Source organism: Trachurus trachurus, assembly GCF_905171665.1.
Source record: "Trachurus trachurus genome assembly, chromosome: 21".
NCBI lineage: Eukaryota > Metazoa > Chordata > Actinopteri > Carangiformes > Carangidae > Trachurus > Trachurus trachurus.
In genome coordinates, this window is record NC_139899.1 from 7782298 (window position 1) to 7803888 (window position 21591).

The following is a 21591-nucleotide window of genomic DNA, read 5'->3' on the forward strand; positions in this document are numbered from 1 at the left end:
GTATTAGTCATACTTTTATTTGGATTTATCTGGCAATTAAAATGACAAAGTTTGAGTATAATTAAATGTTGTCATTTTAATTGCCTCAGGGATAAATTGGTTAGTTAATTTAATTAATTAATTATCATATGAATCATTTAATTAAATGATTTATTTTGTCCATTTCAAATGGGTAAATTTTGTCACAGTCGAGACACAAGCAAAGCACACAGGCTTACTTTGTTTTTGATTGCAGAATCATGCCATTCTCCTCTTTTCCCCAGCTGTCAGAAAATAAGTAAATGGTAAATGGTAAATGGACTTGCACTTATATAGCGCTTTTCTAGTCTCTTGGACCACTCAAAGCGCTTTACAGGTCTAGGTTTACAGGTGTAGGTCACATTCACCCTTTCACACACATTCATACAGCGCTGTAGCGCAGGAATCTAACCATTCACACACATTCATGCCCCGATGGACACATCGGGGGGCAAGTGTGGGTTCAGTGTCTTGCCCAAGGACACTTCGACATGTTGCCAGGAGGAGCCTGGAATCGAACCACCGACCTTCTGGTTAGTGGACGACCCGCTCTACCTCCTGAGCCACAGCCGCCCAAGTGAACTTGATAAATCTGCTAGCATTTTACATTATTAAAAGACAAAAAACACATGTTGTAATTTGATTGATTTGACACAATGAGACAATTGTCCTAAAAGCAAAAAGGTATATATAAAAAGAAGAAAACACACCTCATCTCTAAAATGAAATAAATTATTCAATATTAAAACATGACATGAAACCCATTTCAGTAAAAGGTTAACAATTTATTATTTCTGACCTTATAGTGATCTATATCAGAGCAGCAGCTCAAGGTTTGGCACTTCACTTTCTGACATTATGTGAAGATCAAATGTTACATTACACAAAAACATTCACAACAATGTTTTTTTCATCCTAACCCTGTTAAGGCTAGTATACAATATGGACTTCCATAACTGGCTCTTCTGGAGATATGACAACAGTCAAAAATGAACACAATGATCATTAGTAAATACATTAAAGATTATCTGTGCAAATACCTCAATTTGAGATGATTAAGACATGGACAAGTTACAGCATTGTGTAATAAAAAGAGAGGTGAAAAACATTCTTCAAGAGTTTGTTAAAAGAAGAATTTGAGACATCAACTATTATGATCATCAGTAAAGTTACATTCTCTCTAAAACAAAAGTCAAATGAACTGTGTAATTAAACTGTGTAGACTACATACTAATTGCATAATATGGGAGTTACAATACATATCTCAGCACTTACAATGCATCCAATCTGAATGCATAAGGTTACTATTACTTAAAGTGCATGACATAGCACACAAGTGCAATATAAGCACACTGCATGCAACTGTATGTCTGTATCATAACTGTTGCAAAGTCACAATGCAATAAAATGCTCTGTGAATCTGATGCCACTGTTATGAAATCATACATATTCTTTCGATATTTTTTCTCACCAGAACACAGTAACACCCTTGCTTTTGTATTATGTACTTCTTCTGGCCTAACACATTATTTTTGATAATATTAGTCAGTATGTTAATGTGCTTATAATGACTTGTGAGCAACACACTGCACACTTTAAGTACTTTTGACAAGGGCTGAGTTACTACTGAGCCAAAACAAGTGGAGGCATGGACATGCATGCATCACTGGTTTTGTGTATTTTCTTCTTATTAACAGAGATTAAATGTTGTACAGGAAAAAATCATTTTCACCATAATAACTACGATTCAAGTACACTTACGCTATCTTTGTTGGCTAACATCCTTTTTTTTTCTTTTGAGGGCAGATGATGTCTACAGAGGCCAGAGTACAGACACATGGCAGTGATTCCAGTGTGTTTGTGAGCAGAATGTACATACAACAAATCCCGCTGACCCCATTCATGAAAACAGAGATTCTGTAAGGCAGAGACATGTGACAGTCTTTGATGTGAAAATCCTACATGGAGCTGGCTTCCCGCCCAGATTTGAAAACTGATTTGTACCAGCACGATGTGAACGTTCACAGAAACAGTGCTTTCAATGTGAGGACTTTTGCAGAAGCTTTGCTTCCACAACAATGGCAGGATTCTCGATGTCGGCTTTGCTCTGAACCATCCTCAGCTCCAGCTGTGCAGGACTGGGCCTCTTCCCAGGGCCAGCCATCTCTGAAAGAAAGAAGGGAGAGACGGAGAAGTGTTAAAGGGGAATTGCCGTATTTTACAATCTGGACCTTATTTCTAGCATAAAATACGATCATTTACTCACCCATTTGGCGTCATTACAAGTCGTTCCGACAAAATTTGCTCCAGCCGAGAGCCGCGTATATCCATATAATGCAAGTCTACAGGGCAGCAGAATGCTCCCTCTAAATAACACATTATCTGCTGCGAAACTCATTCATTTCACCAATATTTTGTTATGATATGCTAGTGCTATTCCCCTCTGAGTCCGGGGTTAGCTGTTATCAACATCCGGGGTCTGTAGGTTGACCTACTGACCTCTGACCTGGATGATGTCATCTCTGAGCGCTGTGCGGCGCTGCTTGTTGCTACTGCTAATACTATGGTTCGTTTCTGCGTGTTTCCGACTTGTCTGAACAAAATGAGCAGCTGGACGAAGTTCAGCTTCCACAGGCTTCCTCTCCGCAACCTGGACTTACTAAAGCTCCGGCTAGTTGCGCTCTCGGCTGGATCTAATTTCATCAGAACGACTTGTAATGACACCAAAGATATCTGGGTGAGTAAATTATCGTATTTTATGCTAGAAATAAGGTCCAGATTGTAAAATCACCCTTTAAGTAAAGCACCAGGCTTTTGGACTTTGGCTTATGGGTCAACCTTGTGTTCAGTGGACTGTTAATCATCTTGTAGATTTCAACATGCTGTATTTAAGACATTGTTCCTTCCCTCTTCTTAAATGCTATTTACTTACTGAATACTTGACAATACCAAAACCAACACTATGAGAGGGCAAATAATGTTGAGAATCAGATGAGTGAGAGATGCGTGTCTTGACCATCATTTCCTTGAGAATACTAGTGGTTAGCGTGTTATTTATAGCTAAAAGGAGCAAACAATAATAATCAAGATAATGATAATAGTAGTAACAACCAAGTAAAACATGAGCATTTTACCATGGGCATAAGTAATGGTCCTCTTAATGACGTGGTGCATGACTGACACAGTCTTTTCACAGGCAGCCTGTGACAAACCGAGGGGAGAATAGGTTACATCAAGCTGGCATTTGTTCATTACAGTACAACACTATTGATCCGAATCCTTCAGCTGCTGGAATGAAAGTAGTGTGTTGTTGACCTTCAGGTCCTTGGGGTGATGATGAGTCCAGGCTAGTAACATGGCAGCAAACAGGTCTCCAGTTCCAACAAATACAGCATCCACTTTGGGGATGTCCATGCAGATTTTCTGATTAGTGTTGGTCCCATCTGGTTTCACTGCAGTGGCAGGACAGGGATAATGGGTGAAGCTGAACTAAGTAACATGCTTATGGTGTTTTCAACCAGTTGCAACAAAGGCTGCAAGAAAGCGCTGTGTAAATAAGGTTGGCCTGACACTTTACCTATCTTTTGACTCCCAAGAGCCACCAGGAACTGGTCTCCAAGTTTTGAAGGCAGATCTGTACTAGTGAGGACCACAGTCTCTGGTCCCATTTTATGAAGCAAGTCCATCACCTAGAGAATACACAGGAACACATGTTCTCAAGTTTTGTACTTCCTGGTGTCACAAACTAAATCCAAATACAGAAGAAATGGAAATGCTTATGATACTCACTTCTACAGCATCTTCCTCAGTGTTAATTTTCCTCCCAGTTAATAGCCTGTGTAAAAACATAAAGTATTCACAGATCTACCCGTGACAGCTATATAACATAACTACTGTATATTACATAGCTTTTTTTTTCTTTCAGGTTGATGATTATAGGTTCACTCACTCTGCCTCAAACTGGTTGGGGGTGAGGATGTCGGCCAAAGGTACTACTTTGTCCTTGTAGACTGGCAGCAGGGTGTCTGGGACGTACTGGAACAGGCAAAAAATACAGCATTTTTTAAAACTACAGTTCACAGCTACATCCATAAAATAACATTATTCTAAATGATGGCAAATAGTCATAAATGAAGGGGTAGCAGATTCCCCCCAAAAATGCTTTTTCAGACAGAATATCACATACAATAAAGTGTTTTGAAAGTTATTGCTATAAATCAGAGGAACAAAAAGAGTCTAGTGTTATTAATCAATATGATGTGAAAGAAAAACAAGAATCACAAGAGGAATTTACCATAGCACCTTGGTCTCCCATAACGGGATCACAAACTGTGGAGAAGAAAAACAATTAAAAACATAAGCACAATCCATAAAATAATATCACACCTCTAAAACAAAACAAAACAAAATCTTACACTCACCATATACCAGCTTAGGATTGGCTTTCTTTAGCTCCTGAATAATGTCAACCACCATCTCCAGAAAGGACGTGTCCCTGCTGTATCCTTGGGGAAGAATGTGTAACAATAATAAAATCACCACAGTACAACATAGGGTCTCTCTAGCTCACCTCTATACATTACTTAAGATATTCCAATGTCATCTCAGTTGTCGTGAAATGAATGTGAATTCCTGTGTATTCAGGATGCAGCTCGAGGAGTTCAGTTCACATCTAAAAACACTGTAAAACCAAGTGTTCATAAAATGTTGCTTGCTCGAGGTCATCATGTTTGAGCACCGTCTTTTTGTGTGTTTTTTTATTTGGGTCTACAAGGTCTCACTCCATTCACTCACCTGTGAGGATGTAGTCATAGTGGTTCACCTTATTGAGCTTGATGCCCTCGTATAGCACATTCAGCTCCTCAGCTGTCAGTACTTGCCCCTTCCAGTGGCTGTAGCCTAGGATTCAAGAGACACATCAAATTCTGAATGCTGCTTGGATTTCATGGACAACACAAATACAGACAAAAAAAACTGAAAATGTGCAAATGCATCAACAAAAAGCATTCGTCACACTGAACAAATGCAGATTTCAAGTTTCAGATCCGTCAAAGGCACTGTTTGACAGCGAAATCAAAATGTTTTCAGAGTTTGAGGACAAGTGAGGGACAAAACCATTTTGTATTATTTAAACCAATCGAAACACTGTCACATTGTACTAGCCCAGCTGTGTTTAAATCTAATAAGAAGACATTCCCTTTTTGCCCTATCTCCCCATCCCCCCCCTGTCTCTCTGCTGAGATTCATCTCCTGTGTGGTGTTGAGGGCCAAACAGGGCCTCCACACTGACTGAATGGGATGCTTGTATACTGACTGCCAGCTTCCCCCTTCTTTGTCCCCTTCTCACCATTAACCTAGAATAGAACCTCAAAAGCTGTTCGTGCTGCATGAGAAACTGAGATCACCCGAAACCAAAACTTGACCGTGAGCCAGTGAGAGCACCTCAAGCAGCGAGGACTTCAATAACAAGCTCCAGGCAAAGTAGAGGCATCTGCTGTAGTTGGAGGGGAAAGTATATACAGTACTGAAAGTAAACATTTCTGAATATTAAATATTGTTGACATAGAAACAGCAATACAGTTTACACAGTTGTGTAATTTCATCCAAATGCTTAAAACTGGACAGTTTCCCTGAAGAGCAGATATATTGATTCAAGTGTTTTCTGTGCAAATGTCTCCTACCCCTGTGGTGAAAGCACATTCTTCACATACTTTGGCACATGAACCCTGATAATAATCCTATGATCTCTGCTGGTTGAACCAACAAGTTTCAACTTAAGAAATTATTCATGATCTTTCTGTTCTTAAGAAAGCAGTGAGTAACATTTTACTGGTAACTGTGATATGTGATCAGCAGGTTTCACAACACCAACAGAAGTGACTTTTTGCCGACTAGATGACATAGAATAGAACACATTAATTAGCACGCCTTTTACCCTGGCAGCTGTGCCCTGTTACTTCAGAGTTCAGCCATGAAGGAAGTAGTTTAAACACTGTTACAAAGTATTGGGTAAAGGAGAGTTAGGCAGTTGTTGTGGTTGTGTGGTGTGACATGGAATTTACTCATCCCGTAACTACATAGTTGCTCTGCAGACTGACTCAGGTCTAGTATTGGTTATGAAGATCCTCATACTATTTTAATTGCTTGTCTTTTGTAGTCTATTTCTGAGACTGAAAACCTCATCTCAATGCTTAAGAAAGTATGTTAATAGTGACTGTTAACGCTGTGCATTAAGCATTGACATTGAAATGTGTTTTCTGCATTAAAGCAGATATCAGTGGAATGTTTTTGTTAATATAAGTCCTAAATAGTCCTATTTTCCGTCAGCAATCACTTACATGAAGTATTTCAGCCTAAACACGAGTCTCTCCGTCACTCTGCTCTGCTGTAACCCGAGGAGAAAATTTTCCTTGTGGGATACAAGTGTTATCCAATGAGGAGAGAGAACGGCATGAAGGGCTGTGTGTGCAGCCAAGGGATGCGCGTGAATGTGGTGACGTAGCACGAGGACCAATTGATGCCTGACAAGGGCGGGGGCTGCTAACTCATGGTGCGTTCAAAGAAACTCGTACTTTGTGTTTTTCCTTCCTGTGAAGTCATACCAGTTCGATCTGGTACGAGTTCACGGGTCGGAAGTTACGAGTGGCCGTTATAGGGAACTTTCACAGACAACAGGATGGTAAAAACACGAGCTACGGGTTACCTGGAACGCTACCAAGTCGTAGTTGTGACTTGAAGCTGTAACTTACGGTTTCAAAAGCCTGCCTTGAACGCAGCATTAGCCGAAACGGCCGTGAAGCTGATATCTGCTTTAAATAAACTCTATTTCACTACAAAATAATTCAAATGTTTTAAATTATAACCTAAGGTATCATACAGTTACTTGCGTTTATTTTTTGAGACAGTATTACAAATTTCCTTTTTATTTAGTTGAGACTGCATTAGGTAAATGATTTTACGTAATAAAATACAAGAATACAGACTGTGTATGATACAGTACCGGTACCTAAATTACACAACACACCTCAATAATGTCCTCTGTTGAAGTCTGACTGAACTCTCTAAGTTGTTCTTTGAAAACATTTAGCACACAATGTGATTCTCCGTTTAAAACCAAATGACCCCAAAGGTGGTATTTCACCGAGTCAGACATATCATGCAGAGTGCATCAGAGACTGAGAAGACAAAGTACGAGGAAGGACAGTGATTAACTCTGCACATCACATGTTTACCCCCTCCTCTAAAGACAGTCCTCCTTAGTTTGTTAACTTTGCATTGATTGTTTCCCACTTAAACAAGTTGAGTGCATCCTTAAAACCTATGATTATGTCAAAATGTTTACAACCCTGCATTGGTTGTGTGTTTAAAGTATCTTTCTTCTTTTTCTTCTCTTTTACTGATTGTTCCTTTCCTGTCTTTCACCGTTCACCACCACCAACAGCTGAGACTTGGTGGCATTGCATTTAAAGTGACACAGCAGTTGTCTAACTATTTCTTTGTAGATATGACCAGACTTTCAGGGGAAGTGGAAATCTACTTTGAGGGGAAATTGAGCCATCTGTATTCAGCTTCACACACAGAGAGAAGTTTAATATCATTCAGCCGACCTGTGTGATTGGAGAACTGGACAGAGTTGATAGAGTCTACTTCAAAGCCCAGCACCTGAGAAAAGAGAAAAAAAAGCAGCTGTTAAAGCAGAGCAGTGACGTCAGCACAGGGCCAGCTCTATATGAGGTTCTGATTATTATATTGTGGGAACAGCATGGCGAATTACTGTGACAGCCATTTCATCACCTTTCAATTTTAGTTCTCATTGATTATACACTCGCCATGCACTTTTTTTAGGAATGCCACACAAACACTAGGTAGGATCTCTCTGTGCCTCTGGTTTTTGTGGCACAATATTGGAAACATCCCTGTGAGATTGCTCCACGCTGATATGACTGCATCACATCATTTCTATAGATTTGTCCGCTGTACCTTCATGCTGCCAATTCAATTCTACCGCATCTCTAAGGTTTTCTGTTAGATTTAATATCTGATAACAGGTCTGATAAGGAAGCTGCTGAAAGTCACTGAACTCTCCTGCTCACAAAACATTTAGAGACAACTTTTACTGTAAAATGGTGCATTATGGTGCTGGAGGTAACCGTTATAAAGATGGTAGACCATCATTGCAAAGCTAACGGACATGGTCAGCATTAAGAGTGTGATTGGTCGGTATGAAGGAGTGAAGATGTGCAAAGAAAACAGTCCCCATGCTATTACACCTTCAACTGAATTCAGACTCATCAGACCAGGCTGTGATTTTTCAGTCTTTAACCATCCAGGTTTGTTGAGCCTGTGCCCACTGCAGGGTTCCTACACATTTGAAATTTCCAGATTCCATACTTTTTCCAATTTCCAGACTTCTCGGTAAAAAAAAATCAAATTATTTGTGATATTTGAGTAAATAGATGTGCATAATGTTTAAAAAAAAAAGCATGCACTTAATCATTTGTTTTCATTATTCTGAATGTGTATGCCATTATGTGGAGATTGTAGCTAGGTACAATAGCGCATACAAAATAATTAACCCAAATAACTTCCGATAAGACCAAACCCAGATAAGTATTAAGATAAATATATTTCCATACAATAGTTTCCATTTTCCATACATACTCCTACTTGTGTAAGAACCCTGCCACTGCAAACTCCAATCTCTATTCTTGGCTGACATGAGAGTAACTTGATCTGGTCTTCTGCCGCTGTATACCATTTTAAGGTTTGACATGTATGATGTTCATTCCCAGATGCTTTTCTGTTTATTACAGCTGTTATTACATTCAGCTCAGACAAGTGTGGTTATTCTCTTCATTTACAAGATGTTTCTGTCTGAAGAACTTCTGCTCATATTTTCAGCTTTTCTCTGTCATTTTGAGGGGAGACTACTGTTTATGAAGGAAACCACAAGTCTGGCCCAATAACCACACAACAGTGAAAGTGGCTGGGTTCACTGAGTCCACTCTGATGTGTGAACATTAACAGAGCTCCTTACTGTTCCTATGTATCTGCATAATCTTAAGCACTGCTTTGCATGCCACATGCCCATCTGATTGGATAGTTACATGACTGAGCAAGTGTGCAGGTGTTCCTGCTAAAATGCTAAGTGAGCGTGTAATGCTCTGAATACTTTCTCCTGCAGAGTTACAAAAACCTGCTAGATAAGATAATCTAGGCCTACACTTCATCATGATGTTAGCTTTTCTTGTTATCTTACACAGTATTAAATCTATCAAATCCATTGCACAGTCCAACGATGATTCAATTTATCTGACAAGATGCTGTGTACACATATTTCACTGTTATCAGTTTACCACCTCAAATTGCAAATAGAGGGATTTGCATGGAAATCAAAAGAAACCAATCATGTTTTAAGTGGCAAATTAGAGGCAGAAATATCTAAGTCTCCATTGTGCTTCTATGAATATGAAACTTCAGTCTGCACAACTTATCTTTTCACAGTCTACCCTTCAGCCTGGTAATATAAATGTAACCCAACAAGCTTATCAAAATGAAGTACGGGTTTGGGAGCAGGTGCACTGTTTACAACCTGTAGCCTGGGTTAGAGTGAGTTGAGAAAGAGGGGAAATACCAAGAAGCATCTGGACTCACTGAACATGCTGACATATGTAACGGTGCTACTGTATGCGCTGTCTTTGAACAGCGCGTCTTTGAACTGAGTTTGGTGATGTTCAAGCATTCACATTTTCAAGTCAATGTGTATTGAGCTATAAAAACAAGAAAAATGTGAAAACAAACGGCCTATAATATGTCTGCAGGGTGGTTGCTTTATATAACATTATAATTCAAGACTTCTGTCGTAAACGAGGAAGCTGAAGTTATCTTCCGTGCTGTTTCCTTTAGCAGCTTTGTTTCAGTGTTTCCCCTCAGACACACTGAGCCGCTGCATGCAGCCACCTGCGGGGATCATCCGTGTCTTACCTGCAGCGGGAATGTTGCAGACTTGTTCCCGACGTATCCCCTGACAACATGACTCTGGATTGACAACACACGACACTCCATTACCGCAGCCGAGCTAACTGAGTTCACAAACACCGGGCCAAGACGAGAGACGCGACGAGTCCAGACTAAAGCATGAGACGTGCACAGGGGTTGACAGGTAGAAACTTAGCATGTGACGAACAACTCCTACATTGAAGGGCGAGCGTGGCGCTGCTGCGAGTGACATTTACAGTTTTCCTCAGGCAGCTGTAGGGACACCTAAAGTGGTGCGTTCAGGGGTTCACGAGAAACGTGGGACACGCCGGCTTTCTACTAGACTAAAAGTGAATGAATTAAAATATTATCGAATGAATGAGATTCTGAGATTCATTCAACCCCAAATCATTTGGACTTTTTTAATCATTATTATTCTACTTGTAATTACAAAAGATCATTTTTAAATAAGGGCTGAATATAGCTATATGCTACTGTTCTAAATAATCATGGACATTGGTGGGCCATACAAAAAGGTGATTAACTTCAAATCTCAACCTCATTCATATGAAATGCAGCACAAAGTGCTTTATCATGTTAAAAACAAAAATATTATTAATTATTATAAACTGGATCAAGACACCAGAGATTTAATTGTTTATTTTAGATCCCCATTACTGCCTCATCTGAATGTAGACTAGACATTAGGCTATACATATGCCTACACACATGCTCAAATATAGGCCTATAACACACCACAATTATCCTCAATTCTAGCCTAAGCTAAATGGAACATGTATCAATAAAATAACAATAACCAGAAACAAAACACTAAACTAAACTTGAACAAAAACAGGTGCAATGGAAATAAATGAAGCAGACATAAAGTAACTCCTAACAGAAAAGGATAAACTAGTTTAAGAGTTAGATGCAGTCTAAAACAATCTCTTTCTGTATTACATCTTTTCTCAGTGAGTTTTCACCAACTCTCACCCATTACAATTCATTATGCATTTTTTCGACACTGTAGGCTACCTAAATGAGCAATGCAGTAGGCTACAAGTCTTGCAGCTCTATTTTGAGTAAGTTGGATTCTATTTAGTTGTAGTTTGGATTCATTTTACCAGACTGCTTGGCAATAGTCAAGATGTGACAACCCAAGGGATTTCATTACTTGCTTATATTGTGTTAGTTAGAAAATAGGAAAATTCTTCTAATGATTGAAATACTTCTAGGCTGGCCTACTCATTTTTGCTACAATAGCCCAGGAAAGTGTTTCATCTGTTGTAACTCCCAGCAATCTGGTCTCCTTACCTTGTTCAATATTAGCTCCAAGCAAGAAAATACATAATTTTTGCCTACATTCTTTAAGCATAATTTTAACATATAACAAGACATTTGGTTTTGGATATTTCAGCTTCTTTTCAGTGAACCTTTTGGAAATCTGCATTAACTCGTTCTGAAGTAGACTATACTGCTCAGGTGATAGGCTACAAGTTGCATCATATAAGGAAGCTGGTCTCCTTCGAGATGTGTAGCATATGTGTATTTTACAGAGTAGCCTACCATGTGAGCAGCTGTGACTTGAATACAAAGTGAGTAGATAGCACCAAGATCATTTTTATTAATTTCTACTTATTTACACTGACAATCACACTTAATAAAACTTAAATTGGAAAACCGTATTAAATATGCAAATCCCAAAAATGTTCCAATTTGGAGACCTGTAAATGCATAATGAGGAGTTGTTTTCTTCTGCCGTTGGTGCTGCTCAGTCTGCTAGGCATCAGGGGAAAGATAAAGGTCTCAGTGGTATGTTTTACATGAACGCCTGTTCATGTAAACCACTGATAACAAGTTTAAAAAGAGGACTACAAGACTTCAGGAGGAATGAAGTCCTGATCTAAGCATACAAACAGGCAGGGCAAATAGAGAAAATATCTGGAAAAATACAGAATGTAGAAAGAATGAAAATTCTCATAACTATTAGTTCAACCTCCACATTTAGTCATTTGTGCACTTTTATCATTCCTCTGAACAAACTGCAAATTATTTTGGACATGTATGCTACAATTCTCTGCTGTTTTATAACATTATCATTTGAATTCAATTCAATTCAATTCAATTATCATTTGCTTATGTCATGTCAGTCAACATGAACTATTCTTATGAATTCTGAATAGTCATTCCCTATAAAACTAATAGTCCTCATTTCATTGCTTGAGTAGGCTACAAAACTAATTTTAAATGTCAGGAGAACCACTGTAAATTCAGTTATTCAAACAGAACAGTAGCCTATGTATAGTATTAGACCGTAATTCAGCACTAAACTGCACTACTGTCATTGTGTCAGCCATTAAGCTTACAGTGGGACAACTTTTTACATTTTACATTTAGACTTACAGCTTTACTACAGTACAGATTTACTGTATTGTAGTGTTAGAGCAACCTACTTACAGTAAAGATTTGCCATATTTACAGTACGTAGCTACTGAGCAGTAGATGAAAATATGTGGCCAGACAGACAGTCACATCTGGATATGCAGGAATGATTTACAGTAGACTATAGGTCCAGTTACATGTAGGCCTACTGCAATTGTGTAGAGTGCACAGCTCTACCCAAAAGATGTTTATGTTTGTTGTATGATGACTGTAGTGTAGCTAGCCTATTTTTCAACAACAAAAAACAAAAACAAAACAGCACAGGAAAATAAGAGACAGCATTGCGTGTCACGGTACAGTGAGCACGTTGTTACCATTGATCTATTTTATGAACTTAGTAAATTCATATAGCAGATCCATGGCTGTCACATACAGAGACACTGAGCTCCAGTCCACATCCCCCCGTCTTAAGTCCTGTTCAATATCCCTCCGCCCTGCGCAGCCTGTATTCATCCACACAGCGCGGAGTTAGACCCTCCTCCTACGTCTGGCCGGGGAGGAGCCAGGTAGCCGCTCTACTGACACGTAAGAAACCTGCGTAGATTTTAAGGAAGAAGCTACATCTTTTCCTCAAGTGAACGTGGATACGGCTGCTTCGCCTCAGACTTGATGTATAGTTGACCGGCTGTCCCGGACCAGAGGCCTGTTCGGACTCACGGAGCGACGCGGGACTGTCGGGGGGGAAGAGCCGACGAACAAGATGAGATTTTCAGCGTTTATTTCTGTCCTGCGGTCGGTCGGCCCGGTGGTAATCGGCATTTCTTTAGGGTTTACGTTGAGTTTATTGAGTGTGAACTGGTCGGAAGAAGCGTGTCATCTGGATGGCAAACAGGGTGAGGATGTGACTTTGAGTCAGGATGGACAGCTCAAAGGAGCCCGAAAGCCCAACTCCATTTCGACTCTGAACGATGTGGAGTCCGAGGAGGATTTTGAACCAAGAATAGTCCCATATAAACAAGTCCAGCAGAGTGCCCCGAAGAAAGTTTTCAGGTAAGTTAAGCTTTTACTTACCTGCTCGCTTTAACTGTTCAACACTTTCTGCAAGTGGGCGGACATTATTGCACTATCTATTTGTTTTGAATTTAGGCCACATGATAATACATAACAGTGCAGCAGGCCGCAGTGTCATAACTGATAGATAAGTCATTGTGTTGGTCAACATAATACCAGGTGTACAGGTGTCACTGTCATGTGGCTGTGAGATTTTACAGTAGCAGCCTAATGAATTAAGGTAATGACAAAAAATAATTGACGGATGAAGTGTAACACAGGAGGCTTTTCCCTCCCCATGTTACTGTCGAAGATCAAATTACAGCAAGTCAACTGTCCAACTTCCTCTGCTGGTTTCTACCTGCTAACAGTCCCCTGGTGAAGAGCCAAGAATAACTACATGTTTTGTGCCATGTCTCCAAGCTGAAGGATATGTGCTTTAACATGTTCTTTGTAAACAGGTAAACATTTCCAAGATTTCCTGGACACAGCGCTTAAATGAATGTTATCCCATACACCCAAAATAGTTGCATTTCATCACATTTCTGAGAAAGAGTTTTCCCTGAAGAAAAATTCTGCCCGCTTCATAACCAATCATTGTGCCATGCAGCAGTTTGTAGGCTACATAAAGGATTTGAGCTGACTGAAACTTAATATATTTTCAGGATTGATTAGTCTGATGACAGCCGTCTAGAATTAGCGATTGGTTTGTTAATGGAGTTGCAAAAAGGAGGATAAAATACCTATTTAGTGCCAAATTAATTCAGTTTTGTTTGATGGGTAAAAACTCATTTATCTAAAACAGCTTTTTTTCTTGAAAGGAAAAAAAGGTTTCTCGGAATATCTGAGGATCAGTTTCCTTTCATCTGATAATAATACAGTATCTCTTACTTGAGGCATAACTGATGCCATTTACAGTACACAATGAAATTAAGTAAGGTTGGGCCTCAATTGCAGTGATGAATCACAGTGCAAGTTTGTGCATGTTTACTTTTCTTTTTTAAAACGTCAACCATTTCTGCAAAATTTGGTGGACAAATCCACAGGTTCAGTCTTAGTCCAGAAGTTTTGTATTTCATAAACTTATATTTTGAAAAGATGAATCACTGTTCACACTGATGGAATCAAGTGATACAGTAAACCTGTAAGGTACAGATACAAAATGGTCAAAATAATGTATTTTTGAGCATTATTTAGTGTTAGTTTTAGTATAGCATTATTTAGGCTAAAGCACTATTTATTCAGTTGCTGTTTGATGTCTCTTTTAGGGCAAGATACATAAGCACAGAGCTGGGGATGCGAGAGCGTCTCTTCGTTGGAGTCCTGACATCGAAAAACACGATCAACACCATGGGCGTAGCTGTCAATCGCACCATTAGCCATCACCTGGACTCCGTGATCTTCTTCACTGGCATGCGCAACCGCAAAGTCCCTCATGGCATGTTTGTGATCTCTCATGGAGACGAGAGACTGATATGGAACATGTTTCAGACCATCAAATACGTTTTAGACCATTACATCAACGATTACGATTGGTTTTACTTTGTCCAAGATGACACCTACACAGAGGCCGACAGGATCAAAGACCTGGTGGCTCACCTGAGTATGGATCGAGAGGTTTACATGGGCAGTCCTGAGGAGTTCATCGGTGGGGAGATGGAAGGAAAGTATTGCTATGGAGGGTTCGGGTACCTCGTGTCTCGTACTTTGCTCCTGCGACTCCAGCCCTTCTTGGAAAACTGCAGGAATGACATCCTAAGTGCCAGGCCTGATGAGTGGCTTGGTAGATGCATCATTGACTACACCAACACAAACTGTGCCAGCGAATATGAGGTAGGCTGAGTGTAATCTTCACCATGCATACATTTCTTATCATTATATTTCTTTCAATTTATAGAGCTGTTTCTCTGCTTGTCAATCTGTCGTGCTCTGAAGAAAGAAAAAGAAGATGCTCGGTGTTAAAATGAATGAGAAGCTACAAAAAAGTGCTCTAAGACTGTCATTCAGAACAGCTGTGTGACAGGTTTCAGCAAAGGTTCTCCTTCTCGACAGAAAAACAAAACTGTCATGGCAGACATCATGCTTTCCCTCTGGGACACAGCACTTAAAATTGACAGCCAGCCATATAAAACTGTAATTACCATGCTTGGTCAGAGGTGGTATTTATATTACAGAGTAGATTGCTAATAGCCTTTAGCCTTCCACGGCTCCAGCAGCACCGTGGAAGAGGTAAACAGGCAAGTAGAGCACAGAGTTTAACCTTGCCTTGGTTCAATGGTGTGAAAATCCCCTGTGGGTCAACATGCTGTGTTCCTGTAATGTCATTAGCATTTAAGGTCAAACAAGCTCTGTGGAGCCTTGATCTCTGGAGCCTTGTCCCAGTGCCCTTTGTGGCGATTGTTTGCTACAACAATTTGCGTCTCCAGTGAAGGCGATTGCAGTCTCTTTCAAGGCATGAAAATGTGTTATTGCATAAAACTATAACAAAATATAACTTGATACATTCATTCTGGTCTAGATATTGTTGTTGGCTTATTGTGTAAATGCCCTTTTCTGCCATTTTCTCCCCCTTGGCCTTGACCCAGTGTAGGAAACCATCTTGTTTCACAGATGAGAGTGACTTGCATGGCTAACTAAAGTTCCCTGAACCAGAAGAGCTCCAGTGGAGCCCCTTAGATAAGAGAGAAAAGCTGGGGAAAGTTAAAAGGCCTGGTATGGGTGAAGAAAACAGCTTGAACACAGAGCCAGACATCAACTTTTCTGTTCAGAGAGAACATTGATGACAATTAGGCACGGACAATGCTTCACTAATAGTTCCATGACAGCCTGTAAGCTGTTGGCAAACATTTGCAAAACTGGCCTCACTACTTAGTTAAGCAGTGCCTCCCTTCTTTGTTCTTTTAATAGCTTGATCAGATGGGATTCACTTTTTTTAATCACCCATGCTACATAGGGGGTTCCTCTGCTTTCAGTGTAAATGACTGTGTCTTTAAGAGGGAAACTGCCAGTATCACTTTAACCTACTGTTAGGTTTCATGTTTATCATAATGTTACTTTTAATGCAAGGCCACAGTGTGCAGAGTCTAGTGTTTTCACACTACATTTACCATGAGCCTCTGCACGCACGGTGAAATTCTTGGACCGTCTTGTGCCGTTTTCATTAATCAAGAATGAAAGTCAGAGGTTCAAATGTCGATCAGATGCCGTCGTAGTTCCGACCATAAACAGCGATTCGGCGGCGTTATTCCCATGACCCGCCAGGCAGCGTCCACAAAACCGAAAGTAGGAAACGCTGATCGACTCGCCCAGCATTTCCACCACTAGTAATAATAACGATAGAGACAAAACGATATATTGAAAATGGACCCATTAACAAGTGTGGGTAACAGACTCGTCCACATTAATATGAGACTTTTTTATAACCAAATACAAACTCCTCGTTGTCTCTTTAAATGTTTCCAGAACAAATTAAGTTCCAGGAAACGACCAAAACTCTGACAGGAAAAATCTGTAGTTGTACAACAATAGTATTCTGTTCGTACCAAACGAATCTCAGTATTCACTTCACTATGTAATTATGGTTGAAACCAGTCTGTTTGCTATGGAAATGAGCCCAAGACGTTGCCTGGATAGCATGTAATGTGTGTTTGAATGGAGGTAGCGCAGTATGACAGCTAAGCTTGGAATAACATTAGGCATGTGTTTGTCACACCAGATTTAAGACAACTCATGAAAAGATCTCTGTTTCATCCCAGGGGCTTCAGTACCAGCATTATGAGCTGGGAAAAAATTCAGACCCAAGCAAGGAGCAGAGTGAACACTTCAAGAACGCTCTGACCGTCCACCCAGTGTCTGACCCTGAGCAGATGTATCGGCTGCACAGATACTTCACAGAGATTGAACTGCAGAAGACCTACGATGAGATTGCTAAGCTGCAGGTAAGCTGATCTTCAAGTGTCACAATTCACCTGGTGTTCAGTCAGAAGTAAAACCTGGCCTCTCTTTGCTCACGGCCTTCACTTTTTCAGGTCCTGAATGTTTTATTTTTAGTGTTGCATTAGCTGTTTCAGTGGCAGGGTGGTAACTGTATAGAGCTGAACACTTCTTGTGTTTCCACAGGCAGAAATAAAGAATGTGAGCGTGGTTGCTTTTGAAGGCAACCGAAGTGCTCTGTGGCCAGTGGGGATCAATCCACCGTTTGAGCCCAAGTCTCGATTTGAGGTTCTGAAGTGGGAATACTTTACAGAGGAAGAGATATATTCGTGCATCGACGGTTCTCCCAAGTGTGAGCTGCGCGGCATCGACCGCATGGATGTCGCCGATGTCATTGACACGGCTGTAGGAGAGCTGAACAAGAAGTACAAGCCCGTTTTACACCTGAAGAAGCAGCAGCTGATTAACGGCTACAGGCGCTTTGACCCCATCAGGGGTATGGAGTACACCTTGGACCTTCAGCTGGAGGTGGTAAACCAGAAAGGTCACAGCCGTTCCATCACTAAGAGGGTTCATCTGGTGCGACCTTTGAGCCAAATAGAGATAATTCCCATGCCCTATGTCACCGAAGCTACAAGGATTCACATCATTATACCTCTTACTGTGCAGGACCGGAACTATATTGACCATTTTCTTGAAGTCTTTGCCTCAAATGCCTTTGAGACAAGTGAAAATGCTATCCTAACATTCTTGTTTATTTACGACCCAGTGGAGGCACAGCAGGTTAACCAGAATGATATATTTGCCAGTGTAAAGACTCAGATCAACGCTTATGAACGGAAATACCCCACAGTAAAAATCCCATGGATTAGTGTCAAGACTGAAACGCCATCCCAGATCAAGTTCATGGACATCATCTCGAAGAAACATCCAGTCGACACGTTGTTCTTCTTGGCTAGTGTCAACACAAACATCAATTCAGAGTTTCTGAACCGCTGCCGCATGAATTCCATAAACAACTGGCAGGTTTTCTTCCCCATCCATTTCCAGGACTACAACCCTGACGTGGCCTATCACAGCCAGCCACGTCCTGCCACAATCGATTTGGTCAAGGATGCAGGCCACTTTGACCGCTGGTCATTTGACGACTCATGCTTTTACAACTCGGACTACATGGCAACACGTACACGAATGGTAACGGACGTCCAAGAGAATGAGGAGATACTAGAGACGTTGGACATCTATGACATGTTCGTAAAGTATTCGGGTTTGCATGTGTTCAGGGCAGTAGAGCCAGCATTGCACCAGCAGTATCGTTACCAAGCGTGCAACCCGCGACTCAGCGAGGACATTTATCACAGATGTGTTCAGAGTAACCTGGAAGGTCTCGGTTCTCGCTCCCAGCTCGCCATGCTGCTGTTTGAGCAAGAACAAGGAAACAGCACTTGAAAAAATGCTGTTGAAAAATCTGCTCCTGCACTTAAATGGATGCTAAAAGCTGCGTTTGTTGTGACGACACATCGACAGCAGTTAGAATTTGGGATCAACATGAGAAATACATGTAGTAGCCTACCACCTTTACCCTAAACTCAGCCCATGTTTGGAGATGTAGTTTCATATTGTATGTGAAGACATCTGACATCATCCACCTTCCAGTTTGCATTAAGAGTTATCTGGTTCGTTAGAGTTTTAGGCTAGTTTGGAAAAAACAAAACAAAATGAATGCAGTACATTCCTGATGAATCCTTTATTTTATTTTTTTTAATGTTTACAATACTTGTCCAAACAGATGAGTACCTATAACCAAATGTTTTTGCTACTCTTGGCTTTTTAAAAGTTGCTTTAAACTGTTTTGACCACTAGAGGGCAGGAACCCAAACACAACAGAGGTACTGTTGGTTTTTCTAGTTCTCATGGCGAAGGTGTCCACCAAAACACACATGGGCCTACACAGAGAATCCATCTGTGTCATCTTCCTCGCCCCGCATAGTTCCAATGTTCACTAGGATTTCACCTTTAGTTTGTCCCAACAATTCTTCGAGTAAATATGGTACGTTACTCTGTGTTTTTGCTCACAATGGGTTTGGTGGAACCGCAGCTGTCATGGTATTGTATACAGCTGGTCGATCGAACCGAGTGAACTCATACGGTGAGTATAAAATGGCAAAAAGCTTTAGTGGGTTGTTGCTGTTGTTAGTGAGAAAGAGAAGTACTAGCAACAAGGTTTCACAGAATGTTGTTTGATTTCATTTATCCCTTTTTAAATGGAACTTTATTTTATAATTCAAATATATTGGTGCAGCACATTGCACCACCCTTTGTTTTCCCTTTGAAATGCTGAGCTTTTGAAATTTTCAGATTTGAGTATTTTCAAAAGCACATCTTTCTGTGCCTTGACACTGACTATTCATATGCTGGCTGTTCTGAAATGTTATTACTCGTTCAGGTGTTGCACATTTAATGTTTTTCATTAGAAATTTGGGATTATTACGACATGAATACTGGAGATATTCTCTTTCACTGTGGATAAAGCCTGTTACATAGCTATGAGGATCATATGATTTATTGGTTTATTTACTTAACATTTTCTATTACTTGGAAATAATCCCAATCATCCACAGGTTGTTTATGTGCCTCAAACCAGGGTAAGGGTTCCCGGAAAATATCTACTGGTAGTCCTCAGAGGTTATCCTTGTCGATTGACAGTGTGTATTTGAGTTGAATTTTCCACTGAAATTTTGAAATAGGCGTAGGAAAATTCTGAATAATGGGGGAAAAATTGCCTTGGTAAATGTCTAAGTGGTTCCCCCAGGTCAATTTTTTCTTTTTCTTTTTTAAGTGTCCTCATTTAAGCAAACGGTACTTTAAAACATAATTTAATTAGTTTAGAAATGACTGAAATCAAGAATGTATGAAATATTTTTCTATGTCAAAAAGTGTAGACTTATAGACTCTATAAATGTTGAACTGTTCCGAAGTCTTTTTGACTGTATTGTTAAAAGTTGTGTTGGTTGAACGGTTTCATTGGCCTCCACTTTCTGGGCTCGCTACTTCCACTCTAGTGGAAGTCTTTTCCACATTGCTGAGTGGTGGTGGAGCTAGTGGTACTTGGCACCAAACAGTTATTAGCAGATTATAATGTGCAATATCACAGATAACACAACTGGACCGATGGAGGACAGGACTTTTAAGGTCAGAGACATATAGACTGCAGGTATAGCAGTGTGTATCACTTTGTTCATGACATCACATAAAATTTAAATTAAGACTCATTTCTGTTTAATGCTAAGTAAATACACTGTAAAATCTTTTGACAAGATCGTTAATGTATTTTGCTGACACCTGATACATTTTGACATCACATTCACTTTGAAATGTACAAAGATTAAGGCAAGTCTTTTTATTTGACTTTAATTGGATGGTATACGATGGAAACACTACATCCACAGTGATCTTACACAGTGTTTACTGTATTTTCTGCTGTGTGCACACAGACCACAGTCAGTTGTTGCTGACATTTTGCATTCATTTTTTAAACGCATCTCTTTGTTGACGAGAGCAGTCTTTCACCGTGACATGAATGTTCACCTTGATTCTTTGAAGAGCATGATGATACTAGATAATGTGCAGAATTGGAAAATGAATCTTCCAAAAACCACTGTGAAAGATGGATGGCTGAGATTACAATATGAAGTTGTGGTAAACTGCATCGTCTTTGCCTTGAGAACATGAGAAGCCTAAAGTTAAGGGAGCGTAGCAGATTAATCACCCAGTGTTGTTAACACAGCCACCATCTCTGAGCAAAGTCTCCCAAGTATTTTGTCCATAACTTATTTATCTGTCATTTCTCTATGAATTATGCAGATTTGCAATACTTCTGCACTAACAGAGGCTTTCATGACATTCTCTGTATGTGTATGAATATTTTATAGACACTATTTTTAAGCCTTTTTTTTTTTTTTTTTAGCTTTATTGACACAGCAACTGATATTTTATTGTTTTGGTGACACGATCAAACATATGTTTATCTTACATTGTATTTTGCAAATCATGTCATTTGACCATGTAGACAATGTAAAATGTGTGTATTTCCTTTCCCGTTTGAATCAACTAAATTGTAAAAGAAAAAGGAAAGAAATTGGCAAAAATATAGGCTACACTTTTTATTTTCTATTTATGTTTAGACCCATGGGTTTACATTATTTTACACACATGGGTACTATTATAACC

General features: G+C 39.9%; 2 protein-coding genes across 3 annotated transcripts; one reads left to right on the forward strand and one right to left on the reverse strand.

Moving 5' to 3' along the window:
- Positions 1–861: 861 nt before the first annotated feature.
- Positions 862–10239, reverse strand: LOC311004220 (pyridoxal kinase-like). The gene is made up of 11 exons (XM_083996175.1): positions 10003–10239; positions 7626–7680; positions 4813–4917; positions 4440–4523; positions 4313–4347; positions 3968–4053; positions 3808–3853; positions 3596–3707; positions 3334–3470; positions 3153–3219; positions 862–2184 (listed from the first exon to the last, which is right to left on the reverse strand). Exons 1-11 carry the CDS (start codon positions 10081–10083, stop codon positions 2057–2059), a joined length of 936 nt encoding a protein of 311 aa, XP_083852301.1. The 5' UTR covers positions 10084–10239; the 3' UTR covers positions 862–2056.
- Positions 10240–12444: 2205 nt separating this feature from the next.
- Positions 12445–21591, forward strand: chpfa (chondroitin polymerizing factor a). Of its 2 annotated transcripts, none has more exons than XM_083997129.1 (4): positions 12445–13428; positions 14697–15261; positions 17184–17366; positions 17548–21591. In XM_083997129.1, exons 1-4 carry the CDS (start codon positions 13139–13141, stop codon positions 18808–18810), a joined length of 2301 nt encoding a protein of 766 aa, XP_083853255.1. In that variant the 5' UTR covers positions 12445–13138; the 3' UTR covers positions 18811–21591. The 2 variants fall into 2 exon arrangements, with proteins under 2 accessions (XP_083853255.1, XP_083853256.1); XM_083997130.1 differs by lacking the exon at positions 12445–13428 and adding an exon at positions 14342–14593 and having other exon boundaries at positions 14626–15261.